Raw genomic sequence first — 19405 nt, forward strand, 5'->3', positions numbered from 1 at the left:
GAGAGTTATTGGAAAAGTAAAGGAATCTGCCTCATATCATCTTAGCTCCATGGAGCAGGTTTGAACAGGCAGTGGGAGAAAAGACAAAAGTTTTCTATTGTACCTTATGAGTCTTACTTGTTCAATGTATTACAGAAATGTCAGAAGACTGTGTTTTCTGTTTTATATGGTTAAGATATTGGATTGAGTCACCAAAGGTCAGTTAAGCTGATCCTCCAGAAAGGAATATTTATAACGGATTACATTATTACATATTATTAAATAGAGGAGAGAGTCAGACAAAAAGACTTTAGTGTTTGTTGTTGAATCTCTCAAATAAGGGGTCAGCTTCTGGGGGTTAGCCAACTTTTTTGGTTTTGTTTTGTTTTGGTTTTTGAAATTCACTAAGTAGGACATGGAACTTTGAATGACTTCAGACCTTGCTTGTTAGTGAGATGCCAACATGTCGTGGGGGAATCATGTTTGGTGCAGGTGCCTGCAGGCCACTGTGCGTGTAAGGTACTCAGGAATGAATGGACTGCCTGACATTGAAGACAACAGTTCTCAGGTGCCGTCTGGCCTGGGTCACAGGTGCGGAAGGGAGGCTCTAACTTTGAGTGGGCAGTTTAGATGACAGCAGTGTCAGTGGTTATGGAAAAGATGATGCCGCTCTGCTGAGAAGGTGAAGCTACTCCCCTGTCCTGAAGGACAAGGACCCTTCGGAGGGCTGTGCTGATGCCTGGTACCCACTGTCACCTGTCACCTGTGGCAATGTCATGTACTCAAGATCAAATGTAAATCTGAATGGGACGAAAGGCTGGGGCAGAGAACGAGGCCTGTCGGGAGCAGCAGGACCAAGTAGACTCTCTTGGATGACGATGCGAAGGGCGGCCATTGCCGTGTGCTGCTGACCAGGAGCTGTACAGAGAGGGACGCAGGTACGACCTTACTTTCCCTGGAGTTTCATGAAGTGGGGGGCAGCGGGGGGAGTGCCAATCGCCTGAGATCAAATTAGCTGGATAAGGATTCCAGCCCTGTGCTTTGCAAACCAGACTGTTTATATTCCATGTACTCTCTTTGTTTAGTTCTCTTTTGTTTTTTCTTGGTGTTTGGAAATGTTAGAAGTCCCAGCCTGTGTTAGCTGGATTGAAGGGAGCCAAAGGAAGGGCCGTTGCCCAGGCCCAGGCCTGCCTGCAGTACAGTGTCAGAAGGCAGTGTGCTGGTCTGCAAATAAGAGCAGAGGGCTCCCAAGCGGGAGACAAGGCCTACGGAGAACAGGATCCAGCTGCTTGGAGTAGGGACTGTGCTTTCGTCGTTAAAACCTGGGGGTTCTTCCATTGGGGAGGTGGTGTGTCGTAGCACAGGTTTGCTTCCAACGGTGAAGCAGCTTCTCTAGCTCTATTACACTGCGGATCCTTGAGCATGCGGGTTGGCTCATGCAGGCTGAGACCTCTCACCCTGGTTGAATCTTCCATCAACTGGCTGTATTGGTTGTTCCTCTGGGCTTTGAAGCGTATCTATCTAATGTCTAGTGTTCATTTTATTACCTTATTACATGCATGTGATTTCCAGAGTCTTCCAGCAATGAGGCATAAACACATAGCCTGTCCCAAGTTTAGCTGCTGATTAGATAATTAACTGGAGCCATCCTCGACCCCAGGATAGCCTGGGGGTCTAAAGGCAAATATTTTGGTGAAGTGTTCTAAGTTTGCAGTAACCACATTTTTAAATATCAAAATTCAAGACTTCTGGTTTGAATGTACTAATAGAGTCAATAGGGCAGAATATGTGAAACTGGGGCTATCATTAAAATCCAGGATGTTGATATGGTCACTATATCCATAGGGCACATAAAGTATATATTTTAAAAGTCAAGTATTTCCAAACAAAAGTGAAAAGCAGTCAAGATGACCAAGCTTGTGTGATCAGCACAGAAGATACCCGTTGGAGACTCACCTTTGCCACCAAGTTGAGTTTGTCCCTTACTCCCATCTGTTCTCTCTGCCTCTGTTCTTGTGAGAAACTCCCTCTAGGGCTTTAGGCCAGCTCCCCTGCCCTTGGCTGTTTCATGGGGATACCTGGGAAAGGAGCTAACTATGGTGAGCTAGGAGGGGCTCCAGTCAGGGTCCCTCGGTGTCTCAGCTGAGCTCCTGAGGGCTGCTGGCCCCACCCTTGACCACCTCTGACCCCTCAGCTCTTGCAGATGTCCCCTTGTTAACTATGTTGGCTCTTTGGGATTTCCTCTGCCTCCTCCCCCAACACGAGTGCCTCTTGGTTTCTGTTGGCTGCTCATTTGGGCCTTGGACGCACTGATGCCCGGGACTGGCACCTCCAGAGATATCGTGCAGCTCAATGAATTGTGACCCATTTCAGCAATGGCCAGGGCTCCAACCTGCTTCTTGGGTCCCTTTCTTCTTCCTCAGTTTCTTCTGCCTCTTCGGGTTCCTCAGGACTCTCACTCTTCTGTTCTTCCTCCTCCTCCTTTAGGTCTTGAAGCTCTTTGGTCTTCTTTAGACCTTCCTGATATCTGGAACGCAAAAAGGAACAATCAAATCTGGAAAGGCCAGGCACAGAGCATCTTTTCCAGAGTTCCTAGAGGGAGGGGACTTGAGCACCTCCAATAATTATGCACTTCCCCTGGTTCCACACAACAGGAAAAAGCTGGGAAAGTCTAGTGAATCCCAAGGTGGCTCATGTCAGTACAATTTCCCCTCACTCCTCAGTCATCCTTCCTGTTTATGAACGTGTGACAAAACGGACAGGGAAAAACGTGGATGCAGTCTCCCGACTGGGTTCTTGTCCTATGAAACGTTCAGCAGGGTGAAGATTGCATTTGCTTTCTGTGTAGTAACCTTGGCACTTCAGCTCTTCACCCGTAAAATGGAGAGGGTGGTACCCATCTCCCAGGGTGTTGGAATTTTTTGAGGACGTGCCAGGCTTGATCTAGGGAAGGTGACAGCCATCACACAGGCTTGTTGGAAAGTGTTATGGAAGGGACAGGCACACAGCTTGTCCTAGAGAGGTAGTGAGTAAATGCTTACAAAGCCAATGGAGGCATTAACTCTGTGAGTACAGTGCACAGCTGTGTGTGAAAAGATAGGCTTTCCAAAATAAATCCTTCTGATTTCCTCCTCTCAGGATCAATATTACCCTGAACATACAATTTCTGCTTGTCCTACAGTGGAGAGTTTAAGGGTAGCACAGTTTGGCTGGGGCAACCCCACCATGGTGTACGTGGCTGCCCCACCAAAGCCGACAGGTTTCACATCAGTGGGAAGCAGTGTCTCCCTAGGAGCCATGGGGAAAGAACTCAGGACGTGATGCCTGGTTAGAGGTAATTCTCTAATTCTCTACCTGGCTGGGCTTGGGCTCTGCTCAGTACTCTGTTGCATCAGTGACTGACCAGTCAGAGGTGCTATTGAAGCTCAATTAGAGAAGGGACAGCTGGAATTTGAGGAGACTCCAGCTTATTGGAAGAAGGGATGGCTGGGGCAGTTCTAGGAAGTGGAGTAGCAGCTGACCCGAGGCATTTTTGGCAGCAACGTGACTGCTCTGGCTGTGCAGGAAGCCTCAGGCATTACCAAGAGGCACCCACCCAGGGCCCTTGATTTCCAGACCATTCTGGGCAGTGACGCTCTGGTGGCTTTCTGTCTAAAAAAGAAAGCAATGTAGATATTGTCTGACCATACCCTCTTGCCCTGCTTCCTCCGGTCCTTCCTGTGGAACAGTACTGTTCTTTCCTATGTAGTTCCTTACTGAAGCAAGGAGGTCCTGGGGCTACTAGTGGCTTCCCTCAATGCTCTAAGAGATTGGAAAGGCCCATGGGAAGGTATCTTCGGAGACCTGCCAGGTGACCTCAGGGCAGCTGAAGTCTGACTTACCCCTTGTTGTACGCTTCTTCCTGCATCCTGGCCTTGGTTTCCTTGCTAATCTCCTCCAGGCTCGGAGTCGGCATGGGAACAGAGGCTTCACAATCTGGGTCCCCATTTGTTTTTCCACTAGTGAGAAGAGGGAAGTACAGGGCGTCCTTTCAGGGACAGATTGGGCATCTGAAAACCAAACCATGTCTTTGGCCTGATTCCTGATCAGAAGTAAGGAAACTCATTGGATTGAATTCATTTCAACCCTTCTACCTTGAGACAAGATTTTTATAAACTCCTATTCTGTGAATGCTCTCTAGAACCCAAACATCAAATACTGCGCCAGTTCCCCCTTTTCCTCGTGTTCCCAAATCCACCTTTATTCTTATTCCAGGAGATACTGTGGGTAGATAGACAGCTATTGGGAGCTCCACATGCCAAGATGAGGAAGATGGAAGCAGACCAAAATGTTTGGGGTAATTCCATTCCTGTGTCCTTCTTTTGCTTCATTCATGTAAATATCTACCAAGTACTGACTAATTCACAGGCACCTTATAATGTGCTGGGGATACATCACAAAATAAATGATCTTTGCCAACATGGAACTTAGCAGGTGGGAAAGCCCAATAAAAGGAAAGAAAAAATATGTAATTCATTACAAATTGTGATAACTTTTATGAAAGAAACAAACTCTGTTCAGTGATAGAACATAACAAGGACAGAATCTGCTTAGATAGAGTGGTCAGAAAAGGCCGGAGGTGGTGTAACTGAAGCACAGCCTTAAAAGATGAGAAGTCAGCAAACAGAAGTGAGGCTGGGTAGAGGATGCAGGATATATGAAGACCCTGAGACACAAAAGACATGGAGATATTCGAGGTACTGAAAAGAGGGAGTGAGGCAGGAGTTAACTTTTGGACAAAATAAATTTTCAGTGCCTGTGAGGTATCTAAGTGGAAATATCAAGTAGATAGTTGGAGAAGAGTGCTAGGATGGAGAAATTAATTTGACAACATCAGAATATAGACGATATTTAAAATGAGGGGGAAGGGATAAGTTTGCCTAGGGAGTTAGTATGACGAAAGCTGAGAAGAGGACCCAGGATCAAGCCATGGACATCTCTACCCTTAGCTCAGGTGGAGAAGGAGGAGCAGACAGAGAGGCAGGAGAAAAACCAGGAGAACATGGAGTCCTGGGAGCCAAGGGAGGAGAGCACGTTGAGGAGGGAGAGTTAAGTGTGTCATACACACACTTCTAAGAATCCAAGTCAGATGAACACAAAGTGACTATTAGATTTGATACTATGACGGTCAAGAGGAGCGTTGATGAAGGGTGAGAGCCAAAGACAGACTGGAACGGACTTGGTAAAGAATGGGAGGTGAGCAAGGGGAAGGCATAAACACAGTAATTTGACTAGGAAGGAGAGTAGAAGAGTGTGTTGGGAGAATGCATAGCTGAAGAAGTGGGTCATGGGATGAAAGCCCATTTGAATGTGGATAGAAATGATCCAGTAGAGGGGATGAGAGAAAGGAACAAATTCTTTGGAAAGGGAAGTAGAGACAGACCTTAGAATGACTGAGAAACTTCTTGGTTATAACAAAGGGAGGAAGGAGATGAGGATGGTAGTTGTAGGTTGGGGAGCTGGTGAAGGAAGACGAGAGAGCTCCTATCTGATAGCTTAAATTTCTTCTATAAAATGGAAGACAAGGTCATCAACTGAGAGTGAGAGGTAGAGAGGCCTAGGAAGGCTAGAGGAGAGAGGAGAAGGCATAAAAGAGTCACGTGAGAGGGGGAAACAACATGTTAGAGAATCATGGTAGGATGGCAGGGCAGTCCTGGGAGCCCATTTGAAGTATGGGATCACAAGTTTAAAGGAAGTATCCAGATGGCCGTGCCTTCCCTATATATCCTGCTGCCCTCCCAGTATCCAGAATCCAGATTAACAGAAGTCAGGTCAAGAGGAGTCCTCAAACAAGGCAGAACAGTGAGCAGAGCTTTTCAGCCAGGGCTCTGAAAGCTCACAGGCTTTATGAGAGAGGCTTATATATTCTCCTCATTCTTGGCATCAGTTTCTCATCTTCTTAGTTTTCCTCAGATCTTGTAAAATTTACATTTCATTAGTCTGGAAACCAAAACCCATTGTGAACAAGGAAAATAACACTCTAAAAATATCAGCTATTCATAACATTTCTCCTTTTGCAAATTACATTATCCACTCCCTTCCATGTGACCTTTGCCTAATGTGCAGTTTCCTATTTGTGCAAACGACTGGAACAAGAGCAGAAAAACATAGCTACAGCCAAGGACAAGGAAAGTAATTATTTTATTAAATGTATTTATATAGTAGAAATAAAACATTTCTATGAAATAAAATAACAGACTTTAAATTTCTTTTATCTACAGCTGTCAACCTTAGGAGTTAATGATAAACATGTCTGAGGGAGGGCAGCATAGTGCAGAGGAAGATAAACTACTTGAGGCAAACAAGGGTTCAAACCCCAACTCCAACACATGCAAATTATTTCACTTTCCTAAACTTGAGATTCCTCAACTGTCAAATCAGGATAATATGTACCTGAGAGTGGTAGTATAAGAATTAATGAAGAAATATAAGTAAACTTTCTGCAATATGGTACTCAACAAATGATATTACTTATTATTATTATTATTATTAGTTATGTAGTAAACTTATTGTAAATTTTAGGAGCCATCTGAGGTTCTTCCAAAGCTGATCCATAAAAAAAATCCTAACTGATAAATTACCAGGTGATTATTTATAGCTTCAAGAGAGAACTTGATATAAATTACTCTGACACTTCAGAATTGGAGGAACCCTAAATGTGACTTTAAAGCAGGGGTGTCCAAACTTTTTTCAACGTTTTTTACCAAGGGCCATATGCGGTAAAATACACCAAAAGCCGGGCCACTCATTCGAGGTGAAGTACGTATTGCCTCACCTGGTTTATATAAGTAAACTAAATATATTTTTGGAATTTGCTGCGAGCCAATTAACAATGGATTGCGGGCCGCAGTTGGCCCACGGGCCGCAGGTTGGACACCCCTGCTTTAAAGTATGGTAAAATTGACATAAAAGTGCTTTAATACATTTCTCAAGTGCACATGTATTGTGTGCCATTACACACTTAGGCACCTTCGAGTTTTGCTGACCAAGTGACGGTAAACAAAACTTTCACTGTCCTCAGGTTGCTGCTCTGTAGAGACTAAACTTTTCCCTTGTAGAGCCAGGAAGCCATTTCAACAACCTTTTCACATGTGCATCGTCTGTCTAGCTCTCCCAGGTTGAGTTGATCACTGTGTTCAACTTAACTCACCTGTGGGGCTTTAGTTCTTAACATGCTTTCACATGCATTCTCTCACTTGACCTTCCCAATGATAAGAGCTAACATCCCCTGTATCAGTTTCTGTGCTAATATCTCACTTAAGACCACCTGAATGACCCAATAAGATAGGTAACACTGTTGTTCTCAATTTGACAGGCAAGGAGACCAAGGCTCAGAGCAGTTAAATAATGAGCCCAAGATTACACAAGCAGTGCTTGGTCGAGCTCCGATTTGACCCTGTTCAGTCTGACACCTGCCCATGCTCTTGACTGCACTACAGTATCTCCCACCACGTGGGGTATTTATTACCCCATTTGAAAGATGAGAAACTCAAGTTCAGGTTGATTAAGTGACTTGCTTAAGTTCACATTATTGGTGGTTGGTGGGCCTGGTTGGGACTTTCACCTTGGTCTTCTATTCGTGTCAAAATACAATTTCCACACCTCCTTAAGCCCTCCCTTTCAACAGAAGTCTTTTCCTGGGGCTCTGAGCAGTGTGTGGGGTTCCAGGGAATCTTTTTTTTTTTTTTTTTTTTTTTTTACCTTTTTTTTTATTTATTAGTTTCAGGTACACAAGACAAAGTAATACTTAGATGTTTATCATTTATATCCCTCACACTGTGTGAACCCTCCTCCCCCCATCCACTATCCCTCTGACATTGCACAGAGTCATTACATTTCCACTATCTCTATTCCTGATGCTGTACTCCGCTTCTTGTAAGTATATACATACACACACACACACACACACACACACACACACAAACTTGTAGTTGAAAACTGTTTAACATGAGATGGGTTAGGAGAACCTTTGGTTTAATACTGGGATAGGATGGGAAATAGGGGAAATACACAATATGTAAAATGTTTGCTGTTATCTCCTGAACTCTAGACTGAGATCTAAACTGATTTCAGTTCCTGAAATATTTTCTTCAACTACCTGGAAGTTTTTCCTGTGCCTTGTTGTGAAACCTCAGCTCAATGCCTTCTCCTCTGTGGAATCTTTGCCAGTGTGTACCTCTCTCCTACACCCTCTGGTTGAATTTGATCTCTCCCTCCTCACAGCACCTCTGTTGCAGCATAACTTGGAGATAGGGCATTTTTGTGTTTTATACATGCCCATCCCTCCACGTGACTGTGATCGCGGGGAGGAGGGCGGTGTGAGTTAGAATGGTGCTGGCACAGTAAGTGCCTTTAAGTGTTGTTGAGTTACATTGACTTCACGATGGCTCATCCAGTCCCTGCCTATTAATCTTGTAAAATGGGTAGAGCCTCTCTGTAAATGTCTATTTCCTGAGAACGCAGTGTTTGGGTTGGACTGAAGGAATCTCTATTCATGGCTGTAAACTTGGAGCTGGGCACAGCCTGTGCCCACCCTAGGGATTTCTGGGCCAAACGCTCAAGGATCTTGGCATCTATTCCCAGACTAAAATCTTGTGTGCTTTCTAAGATAACTCATTAAACTCAGACCCATTGTTCTCTCATGTCCACCGGGTCAACAGTGTTTGTCACTTATGCTTAGGTCTCAGTAATTTGAGGGCTGTTTAGTCAAAATGTGTTGCTTGACCAGCCGGTATATTAGAGTCTCCTTTCCAATGGACAGATCTTACCTTCTTGGGCTCAGCTATGTCTCTAAGCCACCCTGACTGCCACAGCTCCCTCAGACAGGCCCAGCCCAGTGGACCTGAGCTGGAAGAACTTCCCTCCTCCCTGTCACCCAGCAGCAGAGTTCTCAGGTCCACTACTAGCTGACTGAAGGCTAATTCATCCAGAATTACTCTCAGGAAAGGGGAGTTGCTTACTGCGCGTATTTGATGTCATGTGAAACCTTGAAGCAGCTTACCCTGGTTGCTTCAGAAGTGTAGGAAAAATGGCGATTTTAGAGATTATAGTTAAAATTGTTCTGTGATTTATCAGCATCATGGTGCCTGTTATGAAACCAGCCCTGTATGTCATCCATATCGTGGCTTTGCTGATCCCCCAGTGAATGGTTCCACATATGTCCTCTGCTTCCACCCTCTGCCCCCTCTACTCAACAGCCAGCCAGGTTCTTTCACAGTAGCTCACAAGAACGCTTTCAAAAATAGCTGTTAAATCCACCCTCTTCTCTCCAGTCATACTGAACTTCATTCTGTTCTTCTAGTTGGAGGGCCTATTAAGAGGTTAAGGGCACGTATTCTGCTATCTATTAGCTGTGGAACCTCAGGAAGTGAGGATTTCTCTGAGTGTCAGTTTCCTCATCTATAAAATAGGGCTATTAATACTATCCCTATCTCAGGGGATTATTCTAAGTGTTCAATTAGGTCATTAATGTAAAGCAATTAGAACAGCACTTGGCGTAAAGTAAGCATGCAGTAAATAATAAGAGTAATTATTGTTATCATCATCATTATTATTCCTTGACTACTCCATGCTTTCTCACCTCAGAGCCTGGAATGTTGTTAACCTCTAGTTCACCTCGTTAACTGTATAACTTTTAGGTTTCACTTCAAAAGTATTAATAAATTCCTAGAGGAAACATTTTCTGAGTCTCCTCTCCCCCACAATACAAAATCGGTGTTAAGGCGCTCATTTTATTGTGTGTTGTTCCCTTAGCAACCTGTATTTCCTTATAATATCATCCGTCATACTGTATTATAATGGCTTGTTTCCCATCTGTCTTTCCCATTAGACCGTGAGGTCCTTGAGTGAATTCTAGTTGCCTGGCCCTTGGTGATTAAAGGTCAAACGAATGAAAGACAATGAATAAATAGTGGAAAAAGCTTCCTACTTGTGGAAGCTTTGTCTGTTTTAATATTTAAGACACTTTAAATATAGTAGTCCCCACTTATCCATGGTTTCACTTTCTGTGGTTTAGTTTACCTGCAGTCAGCTGCAGTCCAAAAATATTACAAGGAAAATTCCAGAAATAAACAACTCATAAATTTTAAATTGTGTGCTGTTCAGAGTAGGATGATGAAATCTCATGTCGTCCTGCTCCATCCTGCCTAGGATGTGAATCATCCCTTTGTCCATCCTAGCCACACTGTATATCGCTGCCAGTCCCTTAGGAGGTCGACTGTCACCATATCACAGTGCTTGTGTTCAAGTAATCCTTATTTTACCTAATAATGGCCCCACAGTGCAAAAGTAGTGATGCTGGCAATTCAGACATGTCAAAGAGAAGTGGAAAAGTGCTTCCTTTAAGTGAAGAGGTGAGTACAGTACAGTGAGATATTTTGAGAGAGAGACCACATGCACATAATTTTTATTACAGTTAATTGTTATAATTGTTCTTTTTTATTTTTAGTTGTTGTTAACCTCTTTCAGTGCCTAATTTATAAATTAAACTTCATCATATATATATATGAAAAAAATATAGTATATATAGGTTTCAGTACTATCCATGGTTTCAGGCCTCCACTGGGAGTCTTGGACGTATCCCAAGGGAGGATACTGTATCACTCTCTGTATTTTTCTCTAAGTCTATAGGTTCCTAGACCCTTGTTGAGTAAAGAGTAGTTTACTATGAAGTGACCTACAAGAATAAGGCAGAATTCTCTGAAGTCACATTGGGCAGTGCAATCAGCAATCAGGTATTTGCTTGAGCACGAGTCACAGGCAGTTTGATCTTTTCACCATCTTTCACCTGCTTAGCCAATTCCCTTCCTGTGTTGTCACTGTATGCTTAGGGAAATGTGAAATCATTTTAACATCAAGCTGAATACAACAATCTAGAAAGTAATGTATATTAACTTATAATGCATTCTTTCTCTGTAACACTATGGAGAAGGTAGCTAGAATCGACTCTATCTGTGTTAGAATGGAAGGTATGAATTCATTGTTGTCTTATTGTTAAGCCTCTTAGCAATCTGTTAAATGTTTCCAGTTTCACGAATTCAGATGAAAACCACTTAGCATATTTTAGAAATGCAGAGGGGGAAGCTACTGTTAGTCCTGACCCCTCCTCCTCTGAATACTCCCTCCCCTTTGTGCAGCCATCTTTATAGGCTGGGTGTATTCCCAACAGGAGAGTCAGCCTCAGCATGCCTGCTGTGATGGTGGTCGCTCTGGGTAGCCTATAAGAGTGAGCTGCAGATAGCTTCTTGGCGCTTCTTTCTTGAGTTGCCTCGATCTTCACTCTGTCTGTACCTTTCCTGGTTCTGAAACCTCAGAATGGTGATGTCACCATTGATGCTCATTTGTTGCTACTTCTGATTCAGTGCTGCTGCCTGCTGTCCTCAATTTTGCACCTCACTTTCTCCTACCAGGGATAGCTCAGGTTCTTGATGATCCCCACTACCTCAGATAGAAACTCTCAGCTGGCCTGAACATTAGTTCTAGAGCATTCAGGCCCTGCCCCATCATGATTAGTCTGTGGAGGAGCGTGGAGACATAAATTTTTTGCCTTTACTGGCTCTTTGGTTGAGAGTTAGGAACAAGGCCTTGTTGGGGGCCCTCCTGGAGAAGGGGTTGTTGCACCCAAAGGCAGGATTGGAAGGGAGAATTTTAGTGCGCTTCTCGTTCAGGGCATAAGTGACCATTTCTGGAGAGATTCAGAGACCACGAACTAGGGATTTGGTAAGATTTTTGTAACCTTGATTACTTCCGTGTGGTTGTTAGTTTGTCATCCCTTTACAATTTCCTTGTAGTGATCAGGAAAACAAGGAAACAAAGAAGCAAACAAAAACACCCTACATGACATGAAGGACCTATAAGCTTATGTGGGGTGAGGTGGCAAAGAGAGGAAATGCTGGGCAAAGTTCAAGACTAATGTGGGGTGAGTCACTGAGGGACAGGTTGGTGGCTGATATACGGAGAGGTGAGGAAAACAGGCTAAGTCTGGGGATGGAGAGCTTGGGAGCTTGTCTTCACTAAAAAGGGGCCCAACGCAGACATTTCTTTCCAGGTCAAGCAAAACTATTCTAGCAGCAATGGAAAATAAAGAACTAAAGCTGTCTCAAGGCAAGGAAGAAGGAAGAATAGAGGTGTATGTTCTACAAAGTGAGGAAAGACACAAGGGGAAAGTTCTGAGACATGGCAGCTGTGATCCAGATGTTTTCCAGCAAGCAAATGAAAGAATTTGAAAAGCAAGTTATAAACCCCTAAGAGCATGTAGAAGTAGTCTGCCTTGCTCTGGCTAAGGATGAAAAACCTACAAATTACATAGATGCCTAGAAAAGTTAGGCGTAACAGACACTGTTGGTTGACCATGCAATTTTCATCTCCTTCCTAATTCCTAATAGCAATGTGATTTTGTTTAGGAATTTGCTCTTTATGGAGCCGTTTTGCTACATGGGAAGCTGACCCTCTCTTTCCATCTCCAGGAGATAGTTTAAGACTATTATGGCTATTCAATTCCCAAAGCCTGTGATTGGTTTAGAAAAGGATCATGTTCCAAATTTGCCAACAACATAACAGGGAAGACTAAAGAAGGATTCCTGAAGAGATGGTCCCTTTTCCTCTAGATATTGTCATGTCTGGAGAGGATACCTGGAACTAGCAGCCATTTGCCACAAGCCTGCTGATGAAGTCAACACATAAAGTGGGCAGAGGCAAGGAAATCGTAGAGCGGCCGAGCTGGGGCCCGCCTGTACCACACATGGAGCAGCCCCACCTCTTTAAGTGGGGGGCTTTTCTCTATTTGTAGTCCAAAGAATCCCAAATAACAGAGAAGGCTTCCATCTCTCTGGGCTTCTTAGATCATGGTACCCTTGGCCTCAGTCACAGTATCTTCCTGGAATTTAGCAAACTGGGTCTGAAATCTTTGTGGGTCTCAGAGTCCTATGCATTTCCTCGAGAACCTAAATTTGCTTTTCATCGCATTTTGGGAGGGAGGATGTGAGAAAAGGTAAGTTGAGGAAATTTTCCTCAGAGATCCCCAGATTTCCCCAAAGAGGAAAATTGACAAACTTACTTTTCCAAAAGTGCAGGCAGTGCTGAGGTGACGACAGGTAGGTTGCCTTTCCCGTTGGGTGATTCGGACTGAATGGAAAACAGGAGAATTGAGGATCAGCGAGGAAGGAAGAAGCCAGAGCTGCTGGGTCTCTGATGATGCTGGGGGCGGAGGGGCTGCTGAGGCTTCTCCTCCTTCCCTTCCCTCACTCTCCATGCTTTCTAATCTTCACTTGGGAGCAGACATTGGCCCATGCCTCAGGCCTTCTCTGTCCTCCTTTCTTCCATGTTCTTTCCCTTTGGGGCACATGAATCTTGTAACTTTTCCTTCCCTTCCAAGTTTCATTGAGCAAAGAAAAGTTTACATTTTGAGGCTCCATGGTGGCGGGGAGCCATCCGTTTTTCTGTCTCCTGTTTACTGACTTGGACTAAGTACCCATGGGCCTCCGACCAAATGCAGGCCCCCTGGCCCCTGGGATGGATTCATGCAAGCCCATCACTGCCCTGGAGATACAGCTCCAAGCACAGTTCTCAGGCGATGCCCGTCATTACTAAAAGCTCAAGCCATTAGAAATGTCTTTATAATAAATTCCCTAGGACTACCACATCGTTTTGTGGCACTTGATTTGATTTAAACAACGGTTCTCAACTCTGGCTGCACATTAGAATCACCTGGGGGAGATTTTTTAAAATACTGTTCCAATCCAGAATCTTGGGGTGGAGAACATTTAAATAGTACCCCACGTGATTTTAATGTATAGCCCGTTTGCCAACCCCTAGTCTAAAGGAATACATACTTTTAGAAAATTTATACATTTAATATAGTACGGGAGATAGGTCCTTTAAAACATACTAACTAGCCCTCCTCCTCAAGCTCCTTTTTACAAAAAAAATGTTCAGGTTCCTTTGTTTTAGTGGGAGATTTGGGAGTTTATGTTGATTTCATGGATGGACACGCTCAAGGAAGGAAGAAGTGAAAGAAGTTGAAGAGTTATTGCTACCTACTGGCATAATAGAACTTGACTTTACTTCACCTATTGTTTACACAACCAGATTATTTCCTTATAGAGTAGTGCTGGTCATGGACAGGGCATAGAGAAACACCTGGAGAAAGAATTAGAAGTTTGACGTAGGATTAACAAGATTCACAAAGGCCTGGGATGTGGAAAATATTTTGTTATGTAGGAACTGTCTTTGTTTTAAAAAAATTAAAATGTTTTTTTTTCTGATTATAAATAATACATTCTCTTTATAGAAACATAAAAGGGCATCAAGAAAATAAAAATCACCTGTGGTTTTACCATTGTCCAATGATAACCATTATTAATAGTTTTACATATATTCTTCCAGAATTTTCTATGTCTACACATAGAATAGCACTTTTAAAAAAAACTACAAAACAGATTATACTGTATATACTGGGTTTTTTTGTATATAGTTTTTAATTGCTTTGTTAATAATAAATTATGGATATTTTTCATGTCAATAAAGAATTATATTTTAATCATTATTTTTAGCAGCTGCTTAGAAACCCCTTATAGGCATGTCCATAATTTATTTAACCAATCTCTTATTAATGGACATTTGGGTAGTTTCCAGTTTTTCATTGTTGTAAACAATGATGCAATAAATTGAGTTTAGATAACATTGGGTCTAAGAATTCAAGCTCTGGATTCAGAGAGCCTAAGGTTTAAAGCTCAACTCAGCAGAATGGGGAAAAAATCATACCCACCTTGGAGAGTTGTTGTTAAGCATGAAAAGAGATACCACTTGTAAGGAACACTCTCTAAGATGCCAGCTTACTCCAGGATACCAAGTCTTCTCAGGGCACCGGCAGACATGGAGCGTGGTTTCTATTGGGCTTTTTAACCTATAGCTCAGAATCTGTGCTGGGAATGTCCTCACCTTGTTGACCCTGCCCGGCTCTAGGTCACCCCCATATTAGTGAGCCTGAGGGAGAGGTGAAATAGGGCCAGCAGACAGGCATTATCATACTCACCAGGGCTGGTAAGGAAGGGATGGGTGATGAGCTTGGAGGTTGGCTGGGCAGGTTCAGGGCATTAAACTTGGGAACCACAGCGACGCTGACCCTCCGGCGGGGCATGTTCTGTAGAAAGAAAAGGGACTGGGTCCACTGTCATGGAGGGAGCAGTACCTGCAGTTCAGAAAGGCCTGGAAAATGTCTAATTGCTCCTAACGCGGTAATAACTAACATTCACAGCATATTTTGGCTTTGGGGTAGTGATGGTGGTGGGGGTTGGTGTGGAGAGAATAGCCAAAGTTGACACAAACTTTCTGTTAGTGGTGAGTGACTTCTCAACATGTATTTCTTTTAGCTTATTATATACTGAAGAAATGGAGCAGAAACGACCTCCACTGTATAGTGTATGAAAATGATGGCAATACCAAGATATGCATCATTTTATGTTCACTTAAGGTACAGTCAGGAAAACCATGAGCAAGAGAAGCGTGGAGGGAGTGACTAGCAGGTGTAGGAAGCTGAGTTAGAGACTCTGTCCAGAGGTTCTCTGGCACCCATGGATCCAGAATGAATGATCTCCTGGGTGACTGTGGAAACTTCTGCTGTATTTCCTCTGGGAGTCCTGGTATTCCTTGAACATGCATACCTTTCCCAGCGTGAGGGACATGGACCGTGCTGTCCGAGGAACCCCATCTTCTGCAACAGGAGGAAACAGAGAAGAAAACTCAGGTACGTTTTCAGAGTAGGCTCCACAGGGAACAGAAACTAAGCCAATGTATTTATGGGCCAGAATCGGCCCTCAAAGGGTGGCCCACAAGCCTAGGTATTGGGGACATTGAGTTTGACACCTCACTCTCTCAGACAATTATCTGCATAGTGGGGACTTTTTTTAAAAAATAATTTTTGATTCAACTGTTTGTTTTTTTTGTTTGTTTGTTTTTTTGTTTTTAAGATTTTATTGGGGAAGGGGAACAAGACTTTATTAGGGAACAGTGTGTACTTCCAGGCCTTTTCTCCAAGTCAAGTTGTTGTCCTTTCAATCTCAGGTGCTGTTCAGCTTCAAGTTGTTGTTCTTTCAGTCTTAGTTGTGGAGGGCACAGCTCAGCTCCAGGTCCAGTTGCCGTTGCTAGTTGCTAGTTGCAGGGGGCACAGCCCACCATCCCTTGCAGGACTCGAGGAATTGAACTGGCAACCTTGTGGTTGAGAGCCTGCACTCCAACCAACTGAGCCATCCGGGAGGCAGCTCAGCTCAAGGTGTCGTGTTCAACCTTAGTTGCAGGGGGCGGAGCCCACCATCCCTTGTGGGACTCTAGGAGTTGAGTTGAACCGGCAACCTTTGTGGTTGAGAGCCCACTGGCCCATGTGGGAATCGAACCGGCAGCCTTCGGAGTTAGGAGCATGGAGCTCTAACCGCCTGAGCCACCGGGCCGGCCCCTAGTGGGGACTTTTTTGAACAGAACCTTTATCCTAAGTCCTCTGGGCTCTATGAGAAGCCCCAGTCTTGGACCTCTGATCTCCATCTGACATCACTGCACAGTCTCTGCGTAACATCTTGGATTTTCCTCTAAACTTTGGGGATCTCTGAGGAAAACTGCTTGTAGCAATACCAGGGCTTATTGGGTCATTTCTTGCTCATTCAAGGGATGTACAGTCAGGGAAATTAATAAGCAATGAAGGAGCAGTGTCAATAGTGAATAGAAACTTGTTGACAGGAGTAGTTTCAATATGTTATCTACAAAATTATTCAGAACAAAGGAAACCAACACTCCAGGATATCTTTCTCCTTAGTACATAATTAAATGATATAATTCTGTAAAATGTTTAGGCACACCTGGATAATGCTGCCACCCGAAAACATCAATATGTGCAGAGAAAGGTTTTTGAAAGCTCAATTCAGTTTGATTCAGTTTGACCGATATCATCTAGGCTATATACTTATTTATTCCTCATATCCATATATCTTAGGTGTGTCTCTTGAAAAGCACATAGATGATTTTTTCTTAATCTAATCTGAGATTTTTCTATTAACAAGTTTAAGCTGTTTATATTTCTTGTGATTGTTGATATATTTCTACCATCTTAATTTATATTTTCTATTTACCGTGCTTCATTGATTTTTTTTCTAACCCACATTGGTTTGGAAGTTATACATACATTTTAATTCCAATCTTTAGTGTGCCCCTTAAATTTTTAACATTTTACATGACTTTAAATTTAATTAATATCTCTATTCTTTTCCAGGATAAACCTTAAAATAATGATAATTACCCCAAATCTTAAATTATACCAATCTCAGTATTTTTATTTCACCTTGCTTTTGTAGTCCCAAATTATTCATTATGATACTAGTTGTTTTATACAGTGAATGCTTATTTTGATTTACCATGTTTATAAATGTCTTTGATCACCATTCTTTTTTTGCATCCTACTTTCTTTTGATCTCAGTTTTATTTTTTCCCTAAGTACATCCTTTAGTTGTTCTCTTGGCAGGAGTCTGCGAGAGATAAACTCTCTCAGTTGTTGCCTCAAAATATCTTTACCTAGCCCTCAATCTTGCATGATCATTTAGCTAGTTATATTTTCTCTAGGTTGGCAGAATTTTCTCTCACCTCTTTGAAGATTTTACTTCTGGTATTATTGCTATTGAGCACTGTTATTCCTTTGTAAATAATCTGTCTTCTCTCTGGTTACTTTCAAGATCTTCACTTTGTCTTTGCTGTTTTGCAATTTCTCTTTGATGTGTTTTTATTTCTCCTACTTGGCATTCTCTGTACTTTCTGAATCCAATGATTCATGTCTTTCTTTAGGTTTCCAGATTCTGAAAATTCCTGTGAATATTTTCTCTCCCCCATTCTCTCCTTATGGACCAATCTCCCAATTAAATGTATTTGGAACTTTCTCATTCTATTCTCCATATTCCATATCTTATAGCATTTCTTTCGTACTTTTAATCAATTTATCCCTCTGAACTTCATTTTGGGTGACTTCTTTAAATCTATCTTCTGGTTAACTAATTGTTTCCTCAACTGTGTCCAGCCTGATTTAAATGTTGTACCAATCAGCTAGGTTATGCTATCATAATAAACAACCCCAAAGTCTTCATGGCTTATAACAACAAAATTTATTTCTTGCTTATGCTACATGTCCTTTTGCTTCTGGGTTGGCAGCAGGCTCCTCTCTGCATTTTCTCACTCGTGACTCAGGCTAATGGAGCTTCTACTATTTTAGATCTGTGATGATTGTCATTTCGGGTGAAAGAACATAGGGTAAATCACATAGTAGTTTCTTAAAGGCCTCAGCACAAAGGTGAAACATATCCTTTTGCTCACATTTTATTCACCAAGTCACATGGCCTTGCCTAACTTCAAGGGGATGGAGAAGTGTGCCCAGGGGGAGATCGGGAATAATGAGGAATAGCCTCAACTGTAGTAACTACCACACCTACACTGCTGATTTAATTTCCGTGACTCTATTCTTCATTTCTAGGAGTTCTTTTTTATTGTTTTTTTTTATAATTATATTATTTTTTATGTTTTTGATTCATTCTTTTATGTCTCTAATAATTTTAAACATATGTTTTTAAAAATTATCAGATGTTTTATTATCTGTGGTCCTTTAGATATAATCCTGTTGTGTTTGGTGTGTTTGATGATTCTTGCTCATGGTGGATTAATTTCTTGTGTATTTTATAATTCTATACTCTGAACTCATCTTCGGTGAGGCTTTGTTTAGAGGGTGTGTCTCTCCAGAGTGGTTTTATGTTTGTTTCTGACAGTGTTCCTAGAGTTCGCATTGTGATCTTCTTTTCAAATTCTCTGCATATTGCATCATCACTTCTGTCATGTACTTTTGAGACATGCATTTTTCCTATGAGGAAGGAAAATAAAATTTTTTTTCCTCTTAGAGCCCAAGTAGAACAGACAAACTTCCTTCATTTGCTTCTCTGCTGTTTGTCTTTTCCTTGTCCAAGTTGTGTTTAAAGATGCAGTCCTTGGAAAAGTCTTAACTTTCTATGGGAGTCTCAGAATCAACTCAATGCCATGGTTGTCTGAGGCCTCATCTCAGATGGTATGTGAGTGTAAAAGCTCAGCATCCAGAAAACTGAGGCTGACTCTTGTCACAAGGAGGATGCAGGGTCAGCTTGGTTTCAGTTCTCTTTTCTTTTCTTGTATTTGAGTACTTCAATTTCTTTTCTTGTAGATTCAGCTGTTCTTTTGGACTAATGTTTGCTTTATTTTATCCAGCAGAAAGTATTTGTAGTCAAAAGGTTTCAAGTTTTCCAGTTGGCCAAAATAGCAGAAACAAAATATTCTATATATATGAAGAGTTTATACAAATTAATAAAATACCAATCTTACCAGTGGACAAAAGATA

At 42.4% G+C, this 19405-nt stretch overlaps 1 protein-coding gene and 1 long non-coding RNA gene across 14 annotated transcripts in view; one reads left to right on the top strand and one right to left on the bottom strand.

Annotated features, from left to right (window-relative positions):
* LOC141572234 (uncharacterized) overlaps positions 1-19405 on the top strand; it is a 78962-nt gene that overhangs the window by 57543 nt on the left and 2014 nt on the right. The gene's annotated exons all lie outside the window — the stretch shown is intronic.
* Positions 1-19405, bottom strand: part of IRAG1 (inositol 1,4,5-triphosphate receptor associated 1) — a 108889-nt gene that overhangs the window by 5899 nt on the left and 83585 nt on the right. For 12 of the 13 annotated variants that reach the window (XM_074335980.1, XM_074335978.1, XM_074335987.1 and 9 more), the window contains 5 exons: positions 15678-15727; positions 15050-15157; positions 13073-13140; positions 3861-3977; positions 2372-2506 (listed from right to left, as the gene is read on the bottom strand). In XM_074335980.1, coding sequence (XP_074192081.1) covers positions 2372-2506; positions 3861-3977; positions 13073-13140; positions 15050-15157; positions 15678-15727 — 478 coding nt within the window. Of the gene's footprint in view, positions 1-2371; positions 2507-3860; positions 4029-13072; positions 13141-15049; positions 15158-15677; positions 15728-19405 lie in introns of those variants that run through there. The other variant, XM_019729150.2, reaches the window with a different exon arrangement.

This window comes from Rhinolophus sinicus, linkage group LG06, assembly GCF_036562045.2.
Source record: "Rhinolophus sinicus isolate RSC01 linkage group LG06, ASM3656204v1, whole genome shotgun sequence".
In the NCBI taxonomy this organism is placed as follows: Eukaryota; Metazoa; Chordata; class Mammalia; order Chiroptera; family Rhinolophidae; genus Rhinolophus; species Rhinolophus sinicus.